We start from the raw sequence: 25,951 nt of genomic DNA, 5'->3' as shown, positions 1-25,951 counted from the left end.
GCTATCGCGAGACTTGGCGGGCGGAGGAGGAGCTGTCGCGGGCAGCCTCCTCACAGCGATGGCGGCCGAGCAGGGCCGGCGGCGGCGGCGGCTGCGGCTCCGGCCGGACACGGCAGTGGTGGCGGTCGCGGCGGGCGGCGGGGGCCTGTGACCGGGAGCCGCCCCGGACCCGGGCACCATGAGCCAAGGCCCCCCCCCCGGGGAGAGCAGCGAGCCAGAGGCGAAGGTCCTCCACACCAAGCGGCTTTACCGGTGAGGGGCCGGGGCGTGCGTGCGGCCGCCGGGGGAAGTGGGCGCCGCGGGGGCGGGGCCGGGGTGCGGGCCGGGGCGCTGGGAGAGCGGGAGGGCGCGGCCGCGCCGCGAGCGGGGCGGGCGCGGGGCCCGGGCCGCGGGCGGGGGGGGGGCGGCCGGGCGGCCGGGGGGCGCACGTGGAGGAGGCCCCTCGCCGGGCGCCTGGGGCGGGCCCCGAGCTGTGCGGGCCGCGGAGGTAAGGGTGGGGTCGCAGGCGGGGAGAACCCGGAAGGGAGCGGCTCTCCGAACCTCGCAGGACGCGGAGGGGAGCGCCCCGGACTGCAGCCCGGAGAGCCGGGTGCTCCGTGTGACCTTGGGCCTCGCTGTCCGCATCCTGGAGAGGACGGACTTGGGTTGGATACACTCGAAAGTTCCTCTGGCTCCAATTTTGCGGAGTTTGAATGAAAAGAGAGAGGCTGAAGACGAGTTGTGTTGCTCTGGAAGGGCCACGAAGCGCTGTGAGTCCGGAGTGTTCCTAGGTCATGGGAGCCCGTTTCAGGGCACCTGGGTGCTCCTGATCCCGAGCCTCGCTTCCTCCCGGCCTCATGACTGCAGTCTCTTGCCAGGCACCTTCCATTCCTGGTTTCTGGTTTCCGCAGCGCCGCTCGCCCTCCGCAGGTCCTGTCTGCAGCCCCCGTCCCTCCGTTGAGGCCGCTGTGCGCTCTTCCCGCACAGGGTCGAGGATTTTTTTATGGGGGGCAGCGGGGACGTGGTTTCTAGAACTGGGGCAGAATGGAGTGAAGTGTGAGACCAAGTTGAGGTTGCTGCTTTCTAGTAGGGCGTAGGGTTTGGGATTTTCGTTTAGCTCAGCCTCTGTTGAACAGGGCCCTTGGAGCGGTGGGCCCCATCTTGGCAGTGAAAGAGTCAAGAGCACGTTGTCTTTTCCTCCCTGGAATAGGCATCCTGCCTTTTCGGCCTTTGTAAGTCAGAGGCAGAGGGGAGTATAGGCTGCTCCAAAAATAGAAAAGTGATCCAATGCAGCAGCCCCTGGGCGCCCACTGTGGGCTGCCCCTAGCCGTCTCAGGCGGGTGAGGAGCTGGCTGTGGTTGGCACATGTGCGGTGTCACGCTGCTGAATGTCAGCGCTGCCCGTCAGAGCGTGGGCCCTGCCTGCAAGATTCCGTACTTGTCTCCAGCTTTTGGTAACGGCCCTGGTCATCCTTCTGATCGTTTGCAGGCCTAGTTCTTCCTCAACCCACTACCCTCACGGGACTGACTGACTTAAGGTGATGTGTGTGCACACATGGCTTACATGTGTGCATGTGGGTACCTCTGCCTGTGATTGTGAGTTCTTGGCTTTGAGCAGGGTGGAAATGTGAGGCAGGAGGACTCTGTTTTTATTCTTTTTTTTAAAAGATTTTACTTATTTGACAGAGACAGCAAGAGAGGGAACACAAGCAGGGGGAGTGGGAGAGGGAGAAGCAGGCCTCCTGCGGAGCAGGGAGCCTGGTGCGGGGCTCGATCCCAGGACCCTGGGATCATGGCCTGAGCTGAAGGCAGACGCCTAACGGCTGAGCCACCCAGGCGCCTCTGTTTTTATTCTTTATGAGCACGGTGGTGACTATTGGAAGCAACTGGGGAAGGAAGGTCTGATTTCTCTGCCCAACATAAATGTGCTGTTAGACTACGGAACTGTCACTCTAAGCTTCAGTAAATTTGGGAAATTCCCACAGTCTGTTTATAGAAATGAGATTCTGAAATGTTTTAAGCCCCTCAGAAGAAAAGGCAGCAGTAGAAGGGATGCTGGGTGGGCCACAAACACCAATTAATTAATTAGGCCGATTAACTATTTTTATTTTTTTATTCTTATTTTTTTAATTCTTTTTTTTTTTTTAAGATTTTATTTATTTGACAGAGAGACACAGCGAGAGAGGGAACACAAGCAGGGGGAGTGGAAGAGGGAGAAGCAGGCTTCCTGCGGACCAGGGAGCCCAGTGTGGGGCTCGATCCCAGGAACATCATGACCTGAGCCGAAGGCAGACGCTTAACGACTGAGGCACCCAGGTGCCCCCGACTAATTATTTTTAAAAAACATTTTTGGGGGCGCGTGGCTGGCTCAGGAGAGCATGCAACTCTTGATCTCAGGGTCATGCGTTTGAGCCCCAAGTTGGGTATAGAGATTACTTAAAAAAAAGAATTTGCAATCAGAACTTCCTAGAGCAATGGTTATTAAGCTTTCTTGGATTGAGAACTAAGGAGAGCCGTGGAGTGGTCCATAAAGACGTGTACACACTCCTGAGATCTGTCCATGGCACGGAAGTTCAGAACCCCTGCCCTGGGGCACTAAGCAGGCCTAGAGTAAAGTCCCTGATGGCTGTCTGATGGCCCTGGCATCAAGGGCCAGGCTGGCTGAAAGGGCTTGGCTCCCTTCTCTGGGCAGCCCGGAAGGCATTTGGAGAAATGCTGAGCTCTCAAGATTGCCTGTGGGAAGGCCTGATTACCCTCCCACCCGTGCACCTGGGTGCTGGTGGTCACTTTTCCCTGGGCAGGGCAGCTTTTGCTGGCGTCCCACCTGAGCCACCAGGGGGAGTTCGCCTGCGGGGGCGCCCTGGCCCAGTAGCCCATGTCTCGGTATTCTGAAGCAATCTTGAATTGTTTTGGGAATCACCAATCCCCCCTTTCTTTGTTGCTTTTGTGCCTAGAGCTATGTGTGAGTTTACCTGTTTTCACAGCTGCTATCTATCTTCCAGTGGGTTTTACCTTTCTGGAGGTGACACGTATCTCTGGCACTTCTTAGCCATCCATTGTAGAGTTTCCTTGGCTTTTTCTCATGGTGTCTGGAGTCTCCTCCTTAGCCTTATGACAAGAAAGGTGGAGGCTAATGCTTACTGAACGCTCCGCATGTACGAGGCACCATTATGAGTGCTTTGTGTATTAGCTAATTTAATCCTCACACGGTGGGTGATAATATTACTCTCATTTTGTAGATCGGAGAACTGGGACATAAGGAAGTTAGATATTTTGCCCAGGACCCAGAGCCTCTAATATCAAACAAAGAATCCAGAAGACCTTGCGACTACGCAGTATACAGCTCAGCCCCCCCCCCCCATTTTTCCATACCTCAAGTAATTCAGAAATAGAATTTTATGCTAGGAATGCCTTTCTTTTGTGTCAGAGACAATAAGCCCGTGCACAGTAATTAATTCATGTCACCGTTATTTGTTGAATGGCTGCCGTATGCCAAGGCCAGCTGTAAGTTCTTTCAGTTCATCCTCACGGTCCTCTGAGGCAGCTGCCATTCCTGTCCCCATTTTTATGGACAGGACAGCTGAGGCTTGGAGAGCTCAGATAATTTGCCCAAAATTACAGACTTAGACACAGCCAAGGGTCAAAGCCTGGACCTGCTGGCATCACAGCACAGGCTCTTTCCATTAAGAGAGTCTAGCTTCTCATATCACAGGGTTTCTCTACCTTGACACCTTGGACATTTGGGGTAGGATAGTTAATGTGGTGGACTGTCCTGTGTATTGTGGGGTATCTGGCCGCACCCACTGAATGCCAGTAGCAACTCCCCCCACCCCCTCGAATCCCTGCCGCAAGTAGTGATAGTCAGAAATGTCCCCCAGGGTAGGGGGCCTTTCTGTCGGGGGAGGGGAGCGGAGAGACTGTTCATCTTGTTGTGTGCAGCCCAGCCTGCAGCCTTCCCATTTCCCTGCCCCTAATTCTGCAGCTTCTCCCCTAGGATCAGTGGCCCCCTCTCCCCCCCCCAGCCTGCCTGGATATATGCATGGCTCAGGGGCTGTTTGCCTGTATTTCCCTCTAGGGCTGTGGTGGAGGCTGTGCATCGACTCGACCTCATCCTTTGCAACAAAACTGCTTATCAAGAAGTGTTCAAACCAGAGAACATTAGCCTGAGGAACAAGTAAGCTGGAGACTCTAAACCACAGATCCTTACGGTTTCTCTCCCTTTCTCCCCCCGAAACGCTGTCACATGTAGACGCACGTTCTCTCTTACCTCCTGACCTCATGGTACAATAACGGGCTGTGAACTCTGGCCCTCCTGAGAGAGGAAGTGGGGACCCCTCAGTCTCTCTGCAGCTTCTGCATCTAACAGACTGGTGCCATAAGGATGACATTGGAGTTGGGGGAGCTCGCCATGCTACAGAATGACAGGAAAGAAAGATGGGGTTAAAAGGCAGGAAAAAAGGAGAGAAGTGTGCAGGGGAAAAAGAAGATTATTAAAGTTCTTACTGCTTCCGCCTCTTTCCTTTGGGGCTCCCACTGCTTTCTAGGACTGCTGTTTGTCCCGGGTCATGCAGACTCACCCTGGATGTCCCTTGGGAGGCCCAGGGATTTGTTGGGGTGTTGGCAAACGCCTCCTTGCCCCAAGGATGGTCGGTCTCTTGTGCTCCTCCGTACCCTCAGGCTGCGCGAGCTCTGCGTCAAGCTTATGTTCCTGCACCCAGTGGACTATGGGAGGAAGGCTGAAGAGCTGCTATGGAGAAAGGTATACTACGAAGTTATTCAGCTCATCAAGACTAACAAAAAGGTAAGGGGAGGTCCTAGATTTTGAGAAGAAACGTTGTCTAAAGAGGGAAGCTGAGAAAGGAAGAGATAGCTAGGAAGCTGGGCCAGGACGTGGTTGGAGGTAGAGGAACCAAGGAAAAGGTGGCAGGAAGGAGGGAGGGGGCAGATGTAATTAGGATTTGGGGAGGGGGGAGCCTCGTCCCAGATGGGAAGTTCAGAGAAGTGGATCTGAGGGCGTGGGGATAACTCGTGAGTGAAAGGAGAGTAGATGAAGTTTCAGAGCCAAGAATCTAAGTTCACGTCCTCGTGAGAGGAATGGGGTTAGGGAGGAGGAACAGTCCTCTGAGCTTACTGCTTAGCAGCCCCTTCGCTTTCCCGACGTCCAGCACATCCACAGCCGGAGCACCTTGGAATGTGCCTACAGGACGCACCTGGTCGCTGGGATTGGCTTCTACCAGCATCTGCTTCTCTATATCCAGTCCCACTACCAGCTGGAACTTCAGTGCTGCATCGACTGGACCCATGTCACCGACCCCCTCATAGGTCAGTGAAATCTGAAAGGTGGGCTTGAGGAGAAAGGGTATATGCCTCCACATCTGGCCTTCTTAATCTTCTGGGTTCTGTAGCTTGTGACCTACCCAGGCAGAGAGGATTCTAGCAAGACCTTCAGATGGTCCTTGGACTTCAGGTTTATCCAAACAAGCACATGAGGTAGGGTGAAGATCTGAAGGAAAGAAAGAGGTTTCTGTTGGTTGGGACTGTAGACTGAGTCAGAAGGAGGGATGGAATGATCTAGAGCAGGTCTGGCACTGGAGGATGGTATTAATAGCATTTGTTTTCTTCTTGCAGTTGAATTTGGTTGGTACCGTTTCCTTTTTCTTTTAAGTTTTTATTTATTTATTTATTTACGTTATCTCTACACCCAGCGTGGGGCTTCAACTCACGACCCCAAGATCAGGAGCCTCCCACCTCCCCGACTGAGCTGGCCAGGTGCCCCCAGCACTGTTTCTTTTAACTTCAGAGATTGTTTCCCAATTTTTTTTTTACAGGTATTGAAAGTTTTAGAAATGTTTGGGGATTTACAGACATTCCTGCAGGATAGCCCCGGTCTCTGTGCGGCTGCCTGAGGTGTCAGCGGCTCTGGCTGACACCTTGTCTGACCTCTGGCCCCTCACGCTCCTTCCCTCCCCTGACTCTGCCCCCGCCGTTGCTATAGACACTCTGGGCCCGAGCTTGTGTCTCTGCCGCCATAGGGCAGTCTCTGATCAGAAGCGTAGCACCGCATTTGGTGCATTTACAAAACATGATTTAAAAACAACAGTGTAACCTAAGACCGCCCTCACAGACTTTATACCCGATGGCCAGAGAGGTCCAGAGCCCCCAAAAGTGAAGGACAACAAATAATGTCTCACTTCAGAGAATCAGTTCCCCAAACTCCCGTTTTCCTCCTCGTTGATGTTTTTGCGTTCAGCCAACTACGCTGTTCAGTCCGCTTTTCAGGGTGGGAATCACGCAGCCGGCAGTGTGGCTGACGGTGGCATGGACAAGGAGGGAGGGGCTCTGGAGCCAGTGTGCCTTTCGAGTCCTGGCTCTGCCACTTACCGCTGTGTGACAGTCTCCTTGACTGCCGCGTGTGGGCAGTGAGAGTGACCACCTCGTGAGGTTGCTGTGAGGATCCGTTAAATTGACAGAGTGACACGTAGACCAGTACCTGGCACGTGGGAAAACTGCCTCCCAAAGAGCTCAAGCTCTCTGAACTGAGGCTACAAAGTGCTTGGGTGAAGGGGGAATGGAGAGCCCAGCAGATCAGGCTCTGGCCACACCGGTCCTCAGGCATGACAGGCTCACCTGTCTCCCTCATGGGCAGACCCTCCAGTAGGCAGCCTTCTCCGTACGCCTCCTCCCCAGGGAGAAGCCTGGGGCACCTACCTTGGCCTCACATACAGGTTTCCCATCTCTACTCAAACCTTTCACCCTTATGTGGGGAGCTTCTACCCAAGGCACCCAAGACTGCCCTGACACTTGAGCTTCACCTCTTCTTCCTTTGTAGAAGCCCTCCTATGATGACCTTTCACCTCACCTTCTCCCAGGGAACTGTCCTGGCCCAAGGACCCTCGCCCATCTCCTCCATTTCCTTCTTCTCTTGTGAATGACCCCTACCTGTGAGCCTCTGTCTCTCTACCTGGGTCCTGGATGCGTGTCTTCTCTGCCCCCTAACACTGTTTCAGGACGAGCTGTGGATTCTTGATCTCCTTTCTCCACCTAGGAAAGGTGCTTCCCATTAGGTAGGGGGCCGGGGAACGGGCTTCTGAGTGTCTCTGTCTGTCTTTCTCAGGATGCAAGAAGCCAGTGTCTGCGTCAGGGAAGGAGATGGACTGGGCACAGATGGCCTGCCACCGATGTCTCATGTACCTGGGGGATTTGTGTAAGAATCGGAACCTTTCATTTTTGGTTTGGGCTCCAGGACAGGTGGAAAGCTGCTTCTGTTGTTGATACCACCTTGTATGTGATGGGAGAGCAGGAGGAGTTTGGCTTCTGTAACCCCCCCCCATCAAACGATGTGCCCTTGTCACTGCTCCTCCGTGAGCCAGAAAGGACCAGTGACTATGGAAGAAGGAAAATGAACTTTGAGAAAGTCTGGGTGATTAGTCAGTTTCAGTAGCGGGTTAGGAAGACCTTAATTAGATACTTTTCTCCTTCTTTGGGGTTTTTTTCTTTCTTCATGGACTCCTAGAGGAATTGAAGTTAGGTCTCATGGAGGACTTCCCTGCCTGACAAATGTTCTCAGAATGGAGGAGTACTCTCTTGCCTGCTGGCCCCTGGGCCTCTAGTCCTGGTAGCTAAAGGTTTCTCATTAGGCTGTGGGATGCATTACCTTTTGTCACCTGAGGCTCTTTCCCTCCCTGCCCCGCCCACTCCTGGTCCCCTCATGAGCCCTGTGCACAGAGAGAGCCAGCTGCTTCGTGTAGACTGGCCAGGGGTCCTCAGTAATGTCTTCACTTCAGAATCAAGCAGCTGTATTCTAGAACCCAGTACCAGGGGTCTTCCCAAGCGGTTACGTCTGCTGCAGGTCCCCTTCATTGGGAGGAGATAAGCAAGAGTCTTTTTACAAACACTGATCGTTCTCTACGTTTTGAAGCTACCAGCAAGGAAGAGAGAGTTGGACAATTTGCACATAGTCAGGCAGAGTTAAGATTGTGCCAGAGGCCCAAGCAGCCTGCCTCCCAGCTCAGGTATCTTCCTCCCAGGCTCTTACTACAGCTCCACAGAGTGGACTCCCAGACGAGGGGAGGTTTTTCTGAAACAGCATCATCACGTTTCCTTCCTTCTGTCTCCTGCAGCGCGATATCAGAATGAATTAGCTGGTGTAGACACTGAACTGCTAGCTGAGAGATTTTACTACCAAGCCTTGTCAGTAGCTCCCCAGATTGGTAAGTGGCACCCCCACTCAGGCCTCCCTACCAGGCAGCATTTTCCAACAGGAAGACAACGTTAAGAGGGCAGGCAGGCCGCCATGGCTTCCCTGGGTCCTTCCCATACTCGGTCCCGTCAGACTTCACCTCGGTTGTGCATTCTCCCCCTCGGAACACACGCTCAGGAGAAGTGCAGAGTCCTGATCTAAGAGGGAGGGAGGCAGAGGGGGAGAGAGAGAAGGCCCCCGCCCCTGAGGTCTCTGTGGAAAGCGGAACTTCTGCTTCAGCTGTTCGCATGGCCTGCGCGGCGGGAGAAGGGCGATGGCTCTGTTACAGGCAGAAGTGGGGATTAGCTCGTAGTAGGGGAGCTCAGGGGTGAGAAACCGAGCTGGGGTAGAGGAGAGGGCTCCATGGCATTCCATCAGCCTTGGAGGGGCCGCAGGCACCGCTGACGGAATGGCGCCCCTCGGTGCTGAATCCCTTGGCAGGCCAGGCCGGCAGTGAGTCTGTAGTCAGTCCCCTGGGGAAATAGGATCGGCTGCTCCTCCCCAGGGACGCCGGTGTCCGCTGCAGACCCGGTCCTCCTCCCCACGAGTACCCGGTGCTCAGCAGTGCTGCGTCGTGGTGGCGACGGGTGCGTGTCGTGGCCCCAGACTGCGTGACTTCTGTCTCCCTTCAGGAATGCCCTTCAACCAGCTGGGCACGCTTGCAGGCGGCAAGTACTACAGCGTGGAGGCCATGTACTGCTACCTGCGCTGGTGAGTGCCTGCCTCTCCCCTGTCCCCCCAGCCCGGTGGCCTGCTTCTTCACGCCCCCCCCCCCCCCCCCCCCCCCCTTTCCTGCGCTGGGCTGAGGTAGCGCTGCTTGTCAGAGATCCCACTGGATTTGTAGGCTCTCGGGCAGCCAACATAGCTACCCGCTGTCTCCTGTAAGTTCAGGATTGCTGTCTGGAAGGAGGAAATACATGGGATGTGGGGGGTAAAATGTTGTCAGGGTAGTGGCTGACAAGAAGTGCACAACTGTCGAGCTTCAGTGTCTCACACCACACCGTGGTGACAGTGTGGGAGGACCAGCTGAGCAGCAGGGTGGCCCACTGTTTCCCCGGTGCTGATGCTCCCTCAGAATAAGAAACCTCGGTTTCAGCACAGCTGAGGCTGAGTGGGTTTAGGTCACTGAGTCGGCAGAGCCAAGTGCACATGTGCCTGATAGGTCGGCCGGTGCCTCTGATGACGTTATAGTCAGGAAATAAACTGCCTGGGCCCCCGTGGCAGCCTCATAGGGGTCGACGGCTCCATGAGAAGCCAGACATTTGCAGAAGACACTGCTGTGAACTGGGCTTCAAGGCAAAGGGAGTAAAGTAAGCTGGCCTTCGTAACTGTACTGGTCATGTGCCAAAGTGTAAAGATTATGCCTTGTAATTCCCTGGGCCATGATCCTTGGTTCACCTGGTCCAGGAAATCTTTTCCCTTGAATCAACACAGTATCTGCTCTTGGGGTGCCCGTCTCCTTTCTTGGATCGGTACAGACTGGCCCCCGAGGCCACTGTTTTCATTCTTAAGTACAGTTACCAGGATTGTAGGTTTCCGTTGCCTCTTCCCCAATTCTCTTGTGCCTTCTGGGGAATGCCCCCTTGGTCCCTCATCACACCCATGACCATGATTTAGGGTGAGTCACTTCCAAAGACAGCCCAGCACGTCCAGGTTTGGGAGGTACCTGCTGAGGTCCTGCCCTACTATGTTAAAGCATTCACGTCTCTTGTCCATGGGTTAGGTATTTGGGTGGGGCTCAGTCTGGCAGTTCTTTTCCCCCCAGTGGCCTTGTCTAGGATCAGTCACTGGTATTCAGCGGCCCTGGAGGGCTGATCTATCTGGATCGAGGCATCTGGGCTCATCCCCCCTCCCACTCCATGTGGTCTCTCTTCCTTGGGAGAGACGGATTTCTTATGTGGTGGCTCAAGGCTCCAGACAGTGGATAATGACCCAAGAGATTTAGAATCTGCCATTCTCTTATGACCTGGGCCTGGAAACTGGCAGAGTCACCTGCATGGTGTTCTGCTGGTCAGAGCAGCTGCGTTGCCTGGTCCTCCCCCCGGCCCCCCTGGTCCCCCCGGTTCCCCCGATTTAAGGGGAGGAGACACAGAACCCGCTTCTGAATGGAAGGAGGGTCAGTGAATTCATGGCCATCTTTTATTCGCCATTAACATATATTTCTTCTTTTCTATCCCTTGCTTCTTAACAACGAGAAGGTTGTTTTCCCCAGAAAAGACATTAAAAACGGCCCAGTGCACTGTTGGTGTCCTAGATACTGCAGTGAGGCAGGCTGGGCTTGGAGATTCTGCTCTAGCTTGTGTTCACTGTGGGCCTGCACAATATTCCTGCTCTTCCGGGCTCCACGTCCTCATGCGTATGTGTGGAGAGTATATCGGTATGGGGCCTGGCACATGGTGCACACACGCACATCCGAACCAGTGTCGTGAGCCCTGAAATTGTGTGTACACTCCCTTGTATGCGGCCGGCCTGTTAGATGCCACCTGTTAAGTACTCTGCTTCACAAAAGACGGAGGCTGGTGTATTTCAGGGATGGTAACTTACTTAAGTCCATAACAGAGTAGAAGCAATCATTCCACTTACAGAGGAAGCGAAGGCATTATGTTCAGTATGTTTATCTGGAAGTTGTGTCTGTGTATTTTATCCGGAAAGATGGCCTTCACCCTGAGTCTGTATGTGAAAGGCGAGGCTGGGGGCAGCGTGCATTGGCCAGAAGCATTGTTCCCTAAAGCGCCAGTAGAGCACCGTCCCCTGCCGAGACTCCACAGCGTTCGTCTGTATCTCCTTCAGCATCCAGTCGGAAGTGTCCTTTGAGGGAGCCTATGGGAATCTCAAGCGGCTGTATGATAAGGCAGCCAAAATGTACCACCAGCTGAAGAAGTGCGAGACTCGGAAACTGTCTCCCAGCAAGAAGCGGTGCGTAGGGCCTGTGGGGTGGAGGGGTCTCTGTGGCTGGTGCGGTGGGACCGGAGGGCTCGAGCTATTTGCCATTTCCCTTGGGCTCCTCTCCTTCCAGATGTAAAGACATCAAGAGGTTGCTGGTGAACTTCATGTACCTGCAAAGCCTCCTACAGCCCAGGAGCAGGTGAGTACAAGAGGGCAGGCCCTTGAGCTGGGTCCCGTGGGTCCCACCAGCGCGGCTCTCTGTGGCCTCCCCCATGCCCGCGGCTCCTTGTGCCTGCCCCAGACGGAGTCACGGACCTCCCTGTCGCTCCTGCCCTTCTGCAGCCCAGTGGACTCAGAGCTGACGTCACTCTGCCAGTCCGTCCTGGAGGACTTCAACCTCTGCCTCTTCTACCTGCCTCCGTCCGCCAGCCTCAGCCCAGCCAGCGAGGGCGAGGAGGATTACGAGGGCGGCTACGCTTTCCTCCCGGACCTCCTCCTCTTTCAGATGGTCATCATCTGTCTCATGGGCGTGCACAGCTTGAAGAGAGCAGGTAACTCCCCGTGCCCTGCCTTCTCCCCCGGGGCGGCTGGGGGCCTCGCTGCCCAACTTCCTCCCACGAGCGTTTGGCTGTGGGTGTGAGGGCCGGGGGACCCTACCCCGAAGGAGCTGCCGGTGAAGGAACAGAGGCCACGGCCCATCCCCACTCCCCCTCCCCTGGGCTCCTCCCAGACACACTCCTGGCCACAGCCCGCAGACAGGAGAGGCAGGGTACTTAGCCGATGACCCAGACAGAATTCAGACTTCGCTGTGGGGGCGCTCGGGCAGTTGTGCGGACCTTTCTGGCAGCGGCGCGCGCGGAGCCGGGTTGTGAGGGTGGGGGCGGCAGGACCGGGTGTGCGGTGCTTGGGCGCTGAGGAGGAGCCCGCGTGAAGGCGTCCGAGCCGGGGGGGGCGGCGTGGGGCTAGAGGGGACGCTTACCTGGGGACGCGCAGAGCGAGCTGATGCATCCTAGACGGCGGGATAATCACGCAGAGACCTGAGAAGTCTTTTCTCCATAGAAGAAGCTTTGAGAAGTAGTTGGATCCTTGGAAGGGTGGAGACCAGGTGAGACGGGGCCGGAGCGAATGGCACCTCCTCCTCACAGCCCTGGGCCCCTGATGCCTGGCTCTCCTGGCTTTAGGGTGCAAGCAGTACAGCGCGGCCATCGCCTTCACCCTGGCTCTCTTCTCCCACCTGGTCAACCACGTCAATATACGGCTGCAGGCTGAGCTGGAGGAGGGCGAGAACCCCGTGCCGGCGTTCCGGAGCGATGGCACAGGTGCAGGCGGGGGGGGTGCGACCAGGGCCGGGCCGGCCTGGGGCGCGGCGGGGGGTGGGGTGGGGGGAGGGCACGGGCATGGCTCGGGAGGAGGTGCTGAAGAGCACCTTCCAATCTCGGGGCTCCACTTTGTCCCGAGGCCCCTCCTGACTGTCCTCTCTGCACAGATGAGCCCTTGGAGAAGGAGGAGGTGCCAGGCCCTGAGCCCCCTCCCGCAGCACCTCCCTCAGGTGAGATCAGGAAGAGCCGGAAGTTCTCCCGTCTCTCCTGCCTCCGCCGTCGCCGCCACCCACCCAGAGCTGGAGAGGATAGTGACCTGAGCGAAGGCTTTGACTCGGACTCCAGCCACGACTCAGCCAGGGCCAGTGAGGGCTCAGACAGTGGCTCCGACAAGAGTCTCGAAGGTGGGGGTACAGCCTTTGATGCTGAGACAGACTCAGAAATGAACAGCCAGGAGTCCCGGTCAGACCTGGAGGACATGGAGGATGAGGAGGGGACGCGATCCCCAGCCCTGGAGCCCGCTCGGCCCAGGTCAGAGGCTCCCGAGTCTCTCAATGGCCCCCTGGGCCCCAGTGAAGCTAGCATTGCCAGCAACCTGCAAGCCATGTCCACCCAGATGTTCCAGACCAAACGCTGCTTCCGACTGGCCCCCACCTTCAGCAACCTGCTCCTCCAGCCCCCCAGCGAACCTCACACCGTGGCCAGCCGCACGCCCTGTGTCAACGGAGATGCGGACAAGCCCTCGGAGCCAGGTAGCTCTTCGGGCTGCTCTGGTCCGCACTTGCCGCCATCGCCTGCCTCCCCACACGACCACTGGCCCTCGGCCCACCAGGGGACCTCTCTCCCGAGGCTCTTCCCCACACAGGAGGCGCCCAGTGCCTGCTCTCTCAGGCGCCGGACTGTTGGCTGTTGTCTTGTTGAACTTTCTCAGCACTCTTGTGGGGGAAGAGTTCTCATCCCTCTTCTAAATGCTGCTTCTTGCCCCTGGCCTGTCGCTTGGCTCATTCTTAATTTGCCCTCTGGCTTTCCCTTAGAAATCCCGGGGTCTAGGGTTCTTTTGAGGCCAGGGGAGATTTCCTCCCTGTGGGCTTCTGTAGTCTCTGCCCTGCCACAGCCTCTAGGCCTCTCCCACTCAGGCGTACTTGTCGGTTGGCTTGTCTGTCTCCCCAGCGAGACCATGAGCCTCTTGGGGGCAGGACGTGTGTGCTTGGTCTGTCCTTGGATCCTCAGTTTCTCATGCCGTGCCTGTGTGTGGGTGGGACGCAGGGAACGCTTCAGGGATAGAAGCAGCTAGGGAGCCAGGGTGCAGAGCTGGAGCGGCCTGCTCCGTGCTCTGACCTGCTAGGTTAAAGAGGTAGGAGGTGGGATCGTCCTTTTTTCTTTTTTTTCCCCAAGATTTTACTTACTTATTTGACAGAGAGAGACACAGCGAGAGAGGGAACACAAGCAGGGGGAGCGGGAGAGGGAGAAGCAGGCTTCCTGCCGAGCAGGGAGCCCGATGCGGGACTCGATCCCAGGACCCCGGGATCACGCACGACCTGAGCTGAAGGCAGACGCTTAACGACTGAGCCACACAGGCGCCCCGTTTTTTTTTTTAATTTAGTTTATTTATGAGCGTGAGCCTGCGTGAGGGGGGAGGAGTGGAGAGGGAGGAAAGGGGGAGAGAGAATCCCAAGCTGACTCCATGCTGAGCACAGAGCCTGACACGGGGCTCGATCTCACAGACCTGAGGTTGTGATCTGAGCCGAAACCAGGAGTCAGACACTTAACCGAGTGAGCCACCCAGGCACCTCAGGGGTGTTTCTTTTAATTCTGTATGCCTTTTCTTCCCCCCCGACAGCTCCCTTCTGATTGTCTGCCCTGCTTTCTAGCAGAGAGTAGGCCTTTCATAAATGCTGGTTGAGGGAAGAGCTGTAGATCGTCCTCCCAAGTTAGCTTGAGACAGAAAGAACTGTATTTTGTTTGTTTTTGTTTTTGTTTTTTAAGATTTTATTTATTTGACAGAGACATAGTGAGAGAGGGGAACACCAGCAGAGGGCGTGGGAGAGGGAGAGGCATGCTTCCCGCGGAGCAGGGAGCCCGACGCGGGGCTCGATCCCAGGACCCTGGGATCATGACCTGAGCCGAAGGCAGACACTTAGCGACTGAGCCACCCAGGGGACCCAGAAAGAAACATTTTTTGTTTTTGTTTTTAAGATTTTATTTATCTGTCAGAGCACAAGCAGGGGGAGGGGCAGGCAGAGGGAGATGGAAAAGCAGGCTCCCCACTGAGCAGGGAGCCAGATGCAGGGCTCGATTCCAGACCCCTGGGATCATGGCCTGAGTCGAAGGCAGACGCTTAACCAACTGAGCCACTCAGGCGTCTCAAGAAGGGTGGAGACACCAGTCTCTTGGCTTAAAAGCATCAGGTTAGTGGGCGTAGAAAGATTAAGCAGGAGCACGTAGCGAGTTCCCGATCTTTCACATTAGAACTCTGCTCCAGAGGGCAGGCAGGGAGAGTATGCCCCCCGGCCTGGAGCTGAAGCCCGATGCCGCGTGCCTGCTGTTCATCCTGGCTCTCTGTTCCCCACCCCCAGCCTCCGAGGAGGGCTCCGAGTCAGAGGGCAGCGAGTCTAGCGGGCGCTCCTGTCGGAATGAGCGCAGCGTCCAGGAGAAGCTACAAGTCCTGGCGGCCGAAGGCCTGCTTCCCGCCGTGAAGGTCTTCCTGGACTGGCTGCGGGCCAACCCTGACCTCATTGTCGTGTGTGCACAGGTGCGGCGCTCCGGGCGTTGGTGGGGGAGCACAGCCAGGAGGTCCCTCAGCTGGTTCCGTCACCACAGAAGTTACGGCAGGCATCTGCTTTGGGTGGGCCCTTAGGGTTTTTACAGGGAAAGGATTAGACGTGACCTCTGCCCCCAGGAGCCTGTGGCCTGCGCTGGGCCCCACCGTCCGCGGACAGGGAAAGCGAGAACTGCTCAGTCCACTTCGCGCCCCTCGCACCGGGAGGACTGGGCTCGACGAAGGCGTGTGTGTGAGGGCCGGCCTCGAGCCTGGTCCCGGAGTCCAGAGGGAGGAGGGGGCACCGAGTGGTGCCGGGGAGACGGGACCCAGGGACGGCGGGACCGCCAGACAGGGTGGAGGCGTTGGGGCAGGGGAACAGTGGAGGGCATGGTATCAGGCTGGCGCTGTGGAGGCGGGGGGCCGCGGGCGCCTTCTCCCCAGGTTCGGTCTGTCTTGAGCCTTGAGGGCCCCGGGGTGTTTGTCCAGTGTTGCTTTATCCCAGGAGCACATCTGCTGTGCCGTGGAAGACCCCTCCCCTGGAGGTTGCCCTCCTCCCCAGATGAGATTTGGGGTTAGGGGCCAGGCACACCGTTGGGTGTGTGCTGAAGTGTGCTGGCAGCGGGTTACTCACCACCCTTAGTCGTCAGGTGTGCTAGAGATGGGGTCCCCACACAGGTGTCCCAGGATGGGCACACGGAAGGCTGAACAATGGGGAGAAGCCGCCTCCAGCCCTCTAGCTTTTCGCACTCCCAGAATCCAGAGTGTCCTTCCTGTGGCCTCACGCCTTCTCCCCATGATCTTGCTGCTGGTGATGCAGTCCAGCCAGGCCCGTGGCCCCCCTTCATTCCTCATGGGGTCAGCTCCCTGTTCTCCAGGTCCCCCAGGCGTCCCACCCCTTGGCCTCTAGTTAATTTTTCTATCAGGTCGCTCTAGGCCTGTGGCCATAGCCCCTAGACCCCCCAGGCGTCCTGCTTTTCTCGCCCCCCACTCTGCTGAAGGCCTGCCCTCTCCCCAGAGCTCTCAAAGTCTGTGGAATCGCCTGTCTGTGTTGCTGAACCTGTTGCCAGCTGCTGGCGAGCTCCAGGAGTCTGGTGAGCGGGTGCCCAGCACCGCCCCCCTTCCCCTCTCCCTTGTGGCCCCACGAAGCCCAGCCGCCTCCCTGGTAACCCAGCCTGGGGCGAAGGCGGTCAATGGACTCAATGACTTGCCACCCTGACACACAGCGGCCATTGTGGTCTCTGCGTCTCCGGTTTCCCCCAACACTGCCTCCCTGTGGGCAGGTGGCCTGGTTGGCCAGGGAGTGTGCTCCCCGGGGAAGGCCGTGGGGTGGGCAGGAGCAGAGAGAGGCGAGCCTGGGAGCCAGCCCCCGTCGCTGAGAGTCCTCCTGGGGCTCCAGAGCTCATCCCCTCCTGCCACCTGCAGCCATACCTGTTCTCTGGTTCCCAGCTCTCGCCTCACCTGAGAGGTGTGCATGTCCTCCTCCAGAGCCCTCCTTGGGTCCACCCTGGTGTCGGGGAGCCTCTCACATCAGAGCCCATTGCTCCCCGTGCCTGCCCTGCTCCCCCAACCCCACCAGCTCTGCTCTCCATGAGCCGTGTGGAACGGCCCCGTGTGCCCATCTCCCTGTTCTACAAGGGGAAGGGCTGCGTTCCTCTGGGGGCTTCCACAGGGCAGGTGGTCTCACGTCTCTTCTCCCCAGGCCTGGCCCTGTGTCCCGAGGTCCAGGACCTTCTCGAAGGTTGTGAACTGCCTGACCTGCCCTCCAGCCTGCTGCTCCCAGAGGACACGGCCCTTCGTAACCTGCCTCCCCTCCGGGCTGCCCATCGACGCTTTAACTTTGACACGGATCGGCCCCTGCTTAGCACCTTAGAGGAGGTGAGGATGGTGTTTCTGACGCCACCAGCTCTGTTGTTCGTCCAGCCCCGCAGTGAAGCAGGTGGCCCTCCCGTCCAGACAGGCAGGGTATCCTCAGGGTTGGGCTGGCCATACCTCCTTCGTGAGCCGCGGAGCTTGCTCTCCTTCCTGCAGGCTGCTCCTTTATGGGTGTCTGCTCGTGGGCTTCCCTCCACCATGTCCACCTTTTGCAGAGGGTGGAACGGGGGAGCCATTAGGGCTTAGGAGCTGTTCTCATGCTCTTTTCCACTCTGGGTGCAGTGTCCTCTGCGCTGGACAGGAGGCCGTCAGAGAGCTGGAAGGGGGAATGCTGCCCGCCCAGGCCGGTCACCCTTGCGTCTGCGTTCCCGAGCGGGCCGTCTGGGGACGGCAGGGGAAGCCAAGCAGACAGGCTCCCAGCGCCCTCGCTGGCACACGCATAGGCCTCTTGCTTGTTCCTCTCCAGCCAGAGCACCTTGGCTCTAGTCTGTTTCATGTTTTAGGGTTCTAGAGAAGATTTTTGTTTGATGGGGAAGAATTCTTTTGCCAACCAAAAAAATAGTTCAGTCCCCTTGTTTTTCACATAAGACCCCAAGGGGGGAGGTGGCGTGAGCGCCCGGATCCTCCCGCTCTCAGCCCAGTGCGCTGCCTGTTCTGTCTCCACCTGAGTCCTGGTTCACCAGTCCTGCCTGCAGTCTCCTTTCCTGGCAACTCGAGGCTCTGGGTCTTGGGGCTCCCCTCTCCCACCCCCCAGACCACGGGCCTTTTCAAGGAGCCCCCGCCTGACTGGCTCCCACATCCCCTCACAGTCGGTCGTGCGCATCTGCTGCATCCGCAGCTTTGGCCACTTTGTGGCCCGCCTGCAAGGCAGCATCCTGCAGTTCAGTGCGGAGGCCGGCATTTTCGTGAGCATTGCCCAGTCGGAGCAGGAGGGCGTGCTGCAGCAGGCCCAGGCGCAGTTCCGCATGGTGAGTCGTCCTGCCTCCCCTCCCTGTCTGCTCTGCTCCCGCCGGGCGCGCTGAGAAAGCAGGCCTAAGAGGCCCCGATGGACCGGGGGCCCCTGATGGAAGAGCTCAGGGATGGGGGCTGCGGGGTGGGGGCTGCGGGACGGGCCAGCAGACAGGGAGGGAGCGGTGCTTTGAGTAGAGGCAGCAGGGCACCAGGCCTGTGTCCAGACTGCCTGGGCTTAAGGGCCATCTCTGTCCCCCCCGAGTCTGAGCTCCTTGCTAAGCCTGCTTCATAGGGTAGTCGTGACGCTAGGATGAGCGTGCATCTTGGGCACCGTGTGTGCTCAGCAGGTGCTCCTGGCCCTTCCTCTCGGGGGAATGCAGACTCGGGCCAGGGGGAGTGGCAGGATCCTTCCCTCCAGGAGCCCCAGAAAATAGGAGGTGGCCGGGGTTACCTCCTCTCCATTCAGAATCTGGTCCCCACACACTGAGCGTCTGCTCTGTGCCAGGCCTGTTCATTCTGTAGGTACCCGGGTCACAGCAGCAAACAAGATAGTCCTTTCTCTTGTGGGGCTGACACTCGGGGAGCAAAATCCAGGCTCTGCGCCGGGGCTTCCAACGCTCCGAGCGTGCTGTCCTCCCCGGCCGGCTGGCGGTGCATTCGGTGGGGGGGGTGTCTGGCACTGAGGCACGGCCCACGTGTCTCTGCAAACGTCCATGGTTCTTCTTCGTTCCAAGCTGCAGGCCTCCCTGCCTCTCTGAGCACCCCCTTCCTGCAGACGTTGCACGTGGCTGGGAAGGGGCACAGGCTCACCAGAAACTACCTTCTTTGCAATCTTAAAAGCAAGCTCGTTTTGTTAAAAAAAAAACAAACCACTTTTTGTGTTAAGGGTTTTGTTGCTGTTCTGTAGAGGAAGACACATAATTACAAAGATAATCATGGGGAAATTACACAGCTTTAAAAAGTGGTAGCTTTTGGAGGCATTTCCTTTAGCTTAAAGCTCCAGGACTCTTCCTCAGGGACAGGGAGCACCTGAAAGCCCCTCGCAGGTGGTGCTGGACCCCGAGGTCACACTGTCTGTCGGGGCCGCGCCCTGTGCTGCCGGGTGGCACACGTCCACCCCGAGGGCTCGTCCATTAGCAGCAGTTGTGGCCCTCCCCATATTGACAACTGCCATCACGTATCGAGAGCTTTCTGCGTGCCAAGTCGAGTTGGCCCAGGACAGCTCATTCGACCCTGGGCGCAGCTCTGCAAGGGGCGCTTACCCTCTCCCGCGCTCGCCCGGGGGACACAGAACCACGCAAGACAGACCGTCCATGGCAGCGCCAGGGCTCTGAGATGGGGCAGACTGGCTCTTCTAAGCTGCTGTGGGGCGCGGCTTCTCTGCAGGCCCGCTGGGTGCCAGGGCCACTGCTCCTGCTTCGGGACGCTGGCATCTGCCCGGGTTAGGGACCCATCTTTCCTGTGGTTCCTCAGGTGTTCCCTGAGGACGGCAGAGGCCCGCATCTCTGAGCCAGTGGCCCAGGGATGCCAGAGCCCGAGGGTGGTGCGGCTCTCCTCTTCCTGGATCCAGATGGATGCCCGCTCCCCCTCCCACTCTCCCACTCCCCCACCCCCCGACCCCCCGGCAGAGGGGCCGTCACAATTCCAATTCCAGCCTGACAGGCTGTTCCTGGGCTTGATTCCTACAGACAGCACTCCCCGTCCTTGTCAGTCTGCCGGCAGGGCCTGCTCGGGTGCCTCCTCTCCTTGCTGCACCCGGGTTTCTCCAAGGGGCCATTCTGTCGTGCAGGACTCTGCAGGGGCGTAGATGAATCTTGCACAACTAAGACGTCGGGACAGGTGCAGTACTGTTAACCATAGATTTTATTCAGTTTTCACTATATTTTCCACTGACGTCTGTTTTCTTTTTTGTTTTTTTAATTACTTGAGAGAGAGCAGGAGGAAAAGACAGCACAGCAGGGAGAGGGGCAGGGGGAGAGGCTGAGCAGGGAGCCCGATGCGGGTCTCGATCCCAGGACCCTGGGATCATAACCTGAGTCGAAGGCAGACGCTTAACCGACTGAGCCCTCCAGGCGCCCCTAATGTCTGTTTTCTTTCCCAGGCTCCCCCATTATGTAGGGTTGTGTGTCTCCTGGGTCTGCTCTAGGCTGTGACGGTTCCTCAGTTTTCCTTTCGTGACCTTGACACTTCAGAGGAGTATTGGTCAATTATTTTGTAGGGGGTCGCTCAACCTGGTTTTGTCCAGACACGGCCATGTGTTCTCGTTGTTAGAATGTGATTATATGCTCAGGGTTAATGTTGTAAAGCACCGCTCTGAGGCTGTCACTTTGCCCATCAAAGAGCCTTCGGTGGCCACCCCTCAGCTGATATTTAAGGATAAGTCCCCATCCTTAATTCTCGTCTATATTTTTTTTTTAAGATTTTATTTATTTGACAGGCAGCGAGAGAGGGAACACAAGTAGGGGGAGTGGGAGAGGGAGAAGCAGGCTTCCCGCGGAGCAGGGAGCCCGATGTGGGGCTCGATCCCAGGACCCTGGGACCATGACCTGAGCCGAAGGCAGACGCTTAACAACTGAGCCACCCAGGCGCCCCCTTAATCTCATCTTTAGTCCACGTTAGGGAATTTGGGCTTCATCCAGAAGACAAAGGGAAACCATCAGAGAACTTTTAATCAGGGCCACCGGTGCACAGCAGATAGTGTCTGGTTGCCGGTGGGGAAGGTGGCTGGGGGTAGGGCCAGGGGCCAGGGAGGAGGAGGTGGGAGGAACCAGCTTAGACAGGGGGTCACGCAGTGGAGGGGAGCGGAAGGGTGTGAGCAATTTTTAGGTGGTGCGGTCGGCAGGACGGGGAAGTGGTAACTTGGGGAGCCGCTAGGGAATGGTCACAGCCCACTCTGCCGCCGCCTCGCGCACATGGTGGCTGGTTTCCCACGTCAGGGACCACCAGAAGGGGAGCAGCAGGTTTGGAGGAGCAGAGGGGGCTGTGTGGGCTGGAGCTGCGGATTTGGAAGTTGGCAAGTGGATGGTGATAGAAGGTCGGGTATGCGGGCACCGCATGGAGCAGAGGGGCAGAGCAGGAAGCCTGATGTGCAGCCACGGGCACCTGGGCCAGCGAGAGCTTCGGCGCGGGTCCCAGGTCCTTCTCTGCCAGAGGAGTGGTTTGTCTCCCGAGCCTCCCTTTCCCTGTCTTAGCGGGAGCGAGAGAGCTGCCTTCACATGAGGGCTTCCTGTGTCAGACCCTGGGAATTCTTCTCGGATAATCTGTTATACCTCTTAATTGCTGGGGAAAGGACTGTGACCCCAGCTCTTGGTCCCAAGCTTAGCATGTGTTTTGCCTCGTAGGCACAGGAGGAAGCCCGTCGGAACAGGCTGATGAGAGACATGGCCCAGCTGCGACTTCAGGTAGGCAGTCGGGACTCAGCTGCCCCTGCTCTTGCTCTGGTCGTGGGCCAGGCCCCACCAGCAGACCGTCCCCCCCCAGCCGCTGCCCCCTGCCCTGTGGCACGGCCCCTGTTCTGTTCCGCTGCCTCCCCTACCCCCATTCCAGTGTGCCCCCCCAGCTCCGTTCCGTCTCCCCGCTGCTGCGGTGGCCTTCACTTTAACCGCGTCACCTCCCAGACCGCCTTTCCTCGCCCATGTCCGCACTGAGCCTTGATGGCCCCTTTCTGCTTTCTCTGTCGTCTCTCCTTTCTCCTTACTTTTCCTTCTTCCTGCTCCCCTCTTCTCCAAGGCCTTGGTATAGGGAGCCCCCTGCCCCCCTTGCAGCAGGAGACGCCCCACGAGGGTCCCCTTGGGTTCCATCCTCTCCGCCCAGGCTGCAGGGCCTGCGCAGCCCCACACTCTGCCCTCTGTCCCCAGCTCGAGGTCTCTCAGCTGGAAGGGAGCCTGCAGCAGCCCAAGGCCCAGTCGGCAATGTCTCCCTACCTCGTCCCCGACACCCAGGCCCTCTGCCACCACCTCCCGGTCATCCGCCAGCTGGCCACCAGCGGCCGCTTCATTGTCATCATCCCAAGGACGGGTAGGCGTGCTGGGAGGTGGGGGGCAGGGTGTGGCTGGGAAGGGACTTTGGGCCTGCGATGGAGACGCGCTCACGGGGGCCCAGTTGCCATATACCGTGGCCTCGGTCGAGTGCTGCCACCTTTCTGAAGCTCGGTCGCTTCGTCTGTGGGACGCACGTGACAGTCTCTTATTAAACTCTGACTCACGAGATGGGTAGGAGACAGGAGAGAAAAATCTAAGCGAACGCACGTGCTGAAGTGCCGGCTCTGTTGCTCGTGGCAGGCCGTGCTTCGGAAGAGCTCTGGGAGCTGTGTAGGAGCCCCGGGCCCTGCTTTTCTCCTGCGGGGGGGGGGGGGCTGGGGGACCCCCGCGAGCTCAGCCGCTTCCTGTGCAGCCCTGGGCCCCAGCAGTGAGAGCTCAGCTCCTTCACCCTTCCTCACCCCCATCTTGTCCACCAGTGATCGATGGCCTGGACTTGCTGAAGAAGGAGCACCCAGGGGCCCGGGATGGTATCCGATACCTGGAGGCAGAGTTTAAGAAAGGAAACAGGTGGGTGTGGGCCTGGCTGGGCCTCTCCCGAGCCCCGGGCCAGGCTCCCCGACAGCAGTGTTTGCCCCTGGCTCCCCATGGGGAGATGTGATTACAGGTCGGGGTCTCAGGTGTGGGTGGAGGGTGGTCACGGGGGACACTGACTCGCTGTCTTTTTGCTCCTGGGGCAGACACGAGGTCAGCATCAGCAGGGAGATGGGGGCATGACCCTCCCCCCCCCCCAGCTCTGGTCTGTGGGCTCCTTGGCAGGAGTTTCTGCCGTTTTAGGGCTGGGCCGTGTGATCAGGGGTACCAGGGTGCCATCCCCGTTGCAGCTACTGAGGGGCCGGCAGGTGGCGGCGCGCCCGGTGCTCGGGCCCGCACAGGCCCTCCCTTCCAGGCTCTGGGGCTGGGAGAGGAGCAGGCGGTGGGCGCAGTAGAGGGAGAAACTGGCCCCTGGTCCCCGGCTCCCCCGCTGCCTCTGCCCAGCCGGGAAGCCGCACAAAGCCTGCTTGTTTGGACCTTGTCTGCAGAAGTCCTGACTTGAAAAGCATCTGCTGTTCCTCCCTTCTCGGCTCCCCCCCTCCCCCCGGGAGGAGCTGAAGGATCGATGTTATCAGGAGGAGGAAAAGCGAGCTGGGCTCAGTGGCCAGGAAGTTCCTTTGAAACGGCTCCCAACAGAGCTGTGATGGGAGACACTGGGCCCCCTCCCCCTGGGCCACAGCGAGATGCTTTGTGGGAGGCGCTCCACCCCCCTGACCCCCCCCCCCCCACCGCCGTCTCCTTCATAGGTATATCCGCTGCCAAAAAGAAGTGGGCAAGAGCCTCGAGCGGCATAAGCTGAAGAGGCGGGATGCGGACGCCTGGTAAGATGCTGGCCCCGTGCTCCTGGAGCCGCGGCCGGATCGCCTGGCCTGCCCCCGTCTGAGCTCTCCCCGGGCCAGACGGCCCTGCAGCAGCTAGCGGGCCAGCCCAGTCTCGCCCGGCCCGCCAGGGCGTCCTGCACCTGCCCCCTGCGGGGACAGAGAAGGGGCTCTAGCCCCGGAGCCCCTGTGGCCCTGAGGTGCCGGCGCTCGGTGTCCCGCCTCAGTGTCCCTCCGCCCGCTCCCTGCAGGACACCCTCCAGAACCACCGCCCCGGCCGCCTGGTTTCTCGCGCTCCTGCTGCCCTCCCTGTCTCCAGCTTCCCCTGGGCCCTGGGGACCCTGGCGTCCGGGCTGCGCTCACGCTGGGGCTTGGCCCACCTCCTCTTCCTCCCAGGACTCTCTATAAGATCCTGGACAGCTGCAAACAGTTGACTCTGGCCCAGGGGGCAGGCGAGGAGGATCCGAGCGGCATGGTGACCATCGTCACGGGCCTTCCACTGGACAACCCCGGTGCGCTCTCCGGCCCTATGCAGGTAGGTCCGTGAGGTGGGGAGATGGGTGAATGGGGAAGAGGTGCCAAAGCGGACTCCCTCCTCAGAACACTCCACACACTTGCTTTTCTCGCTTCCCCCGTCCCTTAGGCAGCCCTACAGGCCGCTGCACACGCCAGTGTGGACATCAAGAATGTTCTGGACTTCTACAAGCAGTGGAAGGAGATTGGTTGAGACGGACCCCCAGGCCCTGCAGTGGGGCTGCATCCAGATCTCTCCTGCCCTCCCTGGCAGCCAGGACCACCACCTGTAGTCACCCCACCACACGCAGACTCACGCACGCACGCAGGAAGGAAGCCCAGCTGCACACAGGCCGCAGGGAGGGCCCGGGAGCCGCAGGGAGGGCCCAGAGCCGGCTGGGAGGGCGGGTCCCCCTGTCGCCAAGACGACGTCAGGAAAGCGGGGGAAGTGTTGGGAGCAGGAGAGGCCTGTGGGCCCCCAGCCAGCCCTTCTGCCTCAGCCCCCTACTGTCCCCAGGGGCAGGTGGCAGGCATGGGCGTCTGCGTTCCATTGGAGTGGTTTGTGGACCTCTGAGGGGAAGGGACAGCACAAGGGCCCCTCTTCCTCACTCAGGACGCAGGGTGGTTGGCGCCAGGAGTTGGATCCTCCGCTGCCGGGGGGAGGAATTGGGTAACACCAGATGTGTGGGTGATTCTCTGCAGACCCTTCCCCTCCTGGAGGACCCCTCCCCCCGTCCTCCCCTCCCTTTGCACAGGGGCAGCTCTGGAGCCTTGGGGACTCTTCCAGAAGAGGGGCCTGGAGCTGCCGGCACCAAGAGCAGGGCCAGGGCTCGCCCCCTCCTGCTGCTGTGGGGGCCATGCACCCAGCCGCCCCGCTTCTGCCCTCGCTCTGTGCCTGCCCAGCTTCCGGGGCACGGAGCAGGCCCCTCTGACGGCAGGCTGCACCCCTGCATGGGGCGGAGTGCGATGCCAGGAAGAGGGGTGCGGTGCCAGGCCACCAGCCCCCTGACGGTCTGGGAGAGGCCTGCGTGGGGGTGGGCCGCAGAAAGGAGGGGCCCGTAGAGCTGCCTGGTCAGGGGCCTGCTGTCCTGCTGGGGCTGAGCGTGGGACTCGCTCGTGGCCAGTGGCGAGGTGAATGTGGGAGCCGAGATCATGAATCGCTCAGGGCAGGGGGTGGAGCAGCAAGGGCAGGCTGTGGGGGAGGCTCTGGCCAGGAACGCCTCTGCCCCTTGCCCTGGGGCTGGCCAGGAGCTCGTGGGGGGGCGGGGAGGGGGTCTCGGCTCTGCTGCCCCCACCGCGGCGCTAGCCTAGCTTCCCAGGCTGTTCTCAGAGGCAAGCAGGCTTCTTGCCTCCTTCCTCTAAGACAGCAAGGCTGGGACGACCTGGGGGGGAGTGGGGTCACCCGGACTCCCAGTCCCTGGCAGAGACTGAGACTAAAGTATCACTTAATAAAGACCCCTCGAAGCCCACCCCGTCTCCTGGTGCTGTTCTGTCCGTTGTACTGGGATGTGGGTGCTTTCTTGCTGAAACGGCGTTTCGGAAAGGTTTCTTTGAGGTGAACCCCTCGAAGCAAGAAGCCAGCAACTCGGGCGGAAGCTCTGGGGATGGTTTTGTGGAAGACACAGTCGCGTTCGCTGGCCCTGTGAGCAGCCGGTGCCTTCGCAGGGGTGTTAGGTGCCAATTCTGGTGAAGACGGAAGCTCTTCCTCCAGGGGGCCATGGGCGGGAGCCTAGAGAGCAGCCTCTGGAGCCTCAGCCCCCGTCTTCCTGCGAGGACCGGCCCGTCCAGTGTGTTACCTGGACTCTGCCCAGCACCAGGCGCTAAGAGGCACCAAAGCCCAGGGAGAGGAGCTTTCTGAGGTCACAAGTCAGGATTTGGATTCCTGTGCCCAGCCTAAGGCAGAGCCCCCCCGCTCCTGGCAGGACCTGACTCCTCCCGCGGCCTGGTCTGAGGAGGGCTCTGCAGCGCCCTGCCTGTTGTGGCCAGTCTGGTGTCCGCGGGCTTGGGTCAAGCTGGAGGGGCTGGCTGTGTGCAGGAGGCCGC

The 25,951-nt window shown here is 59.0% G+C and overlaps 1 protein-coding gene across 2 annotated transcripts; it reads left to right on the top strand.

Moving 5' to 3' along the window:
- The first annotated feature begins 31 nt into the window (after nucleotides 1–31).
- Nucleotides 32–25,371, top strand: SMG5 (SMG5 nonsense mediated mRNA decay factor). Of its 2 annotated transcripts, none has more exons than XM_027610815.2 (22): nucleotides 32–252; nucleotides 4,054–4,152; nucleotides 4,656–4,779; nucleotides 5,144–5,300; nucleotides 7,093–7,182; nucleotides 8,099–8,188; nucleotides 8,850–8,928; nucleotides 11,008–11,133; nucleotides 11,234–11,302; nucleotides 11,446–11,654; nucleotides 12,285–12,422; nucleotides 12,590–13,174; nucleotides 14,999–15,174; nucleotides 16,199–16,274; nucleotides 16,883–17,058; nucleotides 17,865–18,023; nucleotides 21,348–21,407; nucleotides 21,864–22,023; nucleotides 22,463–22,553; nucleotides 23,324–23,398; nucleotides 23,792–23,930; nucleotides 24,039–25,371. In XM_027610815.2, exons 1-22 carry the CDS (start codon nucleotides 179–181, stop codon nucleotides 24,120–24,122), a joined length of 3,036 nt encoding a protein of 1,011 aa, XP_027466616.1. In that variant the 5' UTR covers nucleotides 32–178; the 3' UTR covers nucleotides 24,123–25,371. The 2 variants fall into 2 exon arrangements, with proteins under 2 accessions (XP_027466616.1, XP_027466617.1); XM_027610816.2 differs by lacking the exon at nucleotides 32–252 and adding an exon at nucleotides 437–749.
- The last annotated feature ends 580 nt before the right edge of the window (nucleotides 25,372–25,951 follow it).

Source organism: Zalophus californianus, chromosome 10 (assembly GCF_009762305.2).
Source record: "Zalophus californianus isolate mZalCal1 chromosome 10, mZalCal1.pri.v2, whole genome shotgun sequence".
Taxonomy (NCBI): Eukaryota; Metazoa; Chordata; class Mammalia; order Carnivora; family Otariidae; genus Zalophus; species Zalophus californianus.
This window is presented reverse-complemented; position numbering and strand designations above follow the sequence as displayed.

Coding starts and splice junctions, on each gene's coding strand:
- SMG5 (XM_027610815.2), top strand. CDS start 179: ATGAGCCAAGGCCCCCCCCCCGGGGAGAGCAGCGAGCCAGAGGCGAAG. Junction 253..4,053: donor CACACCAAGCGGCTTTACCG/GTGAGGGGCCGG, acceptor ATTTCCCTCTAG/GGCTGTGGTGGAGGCTGTGC. Junction 11,655..12,284: donor GCACAGCTTGAAGAGAGCAG/GTAACTCCCCGT, acceptor TCCTGGCTTTAG/GGTGCAAGCAGTACAGCGCG.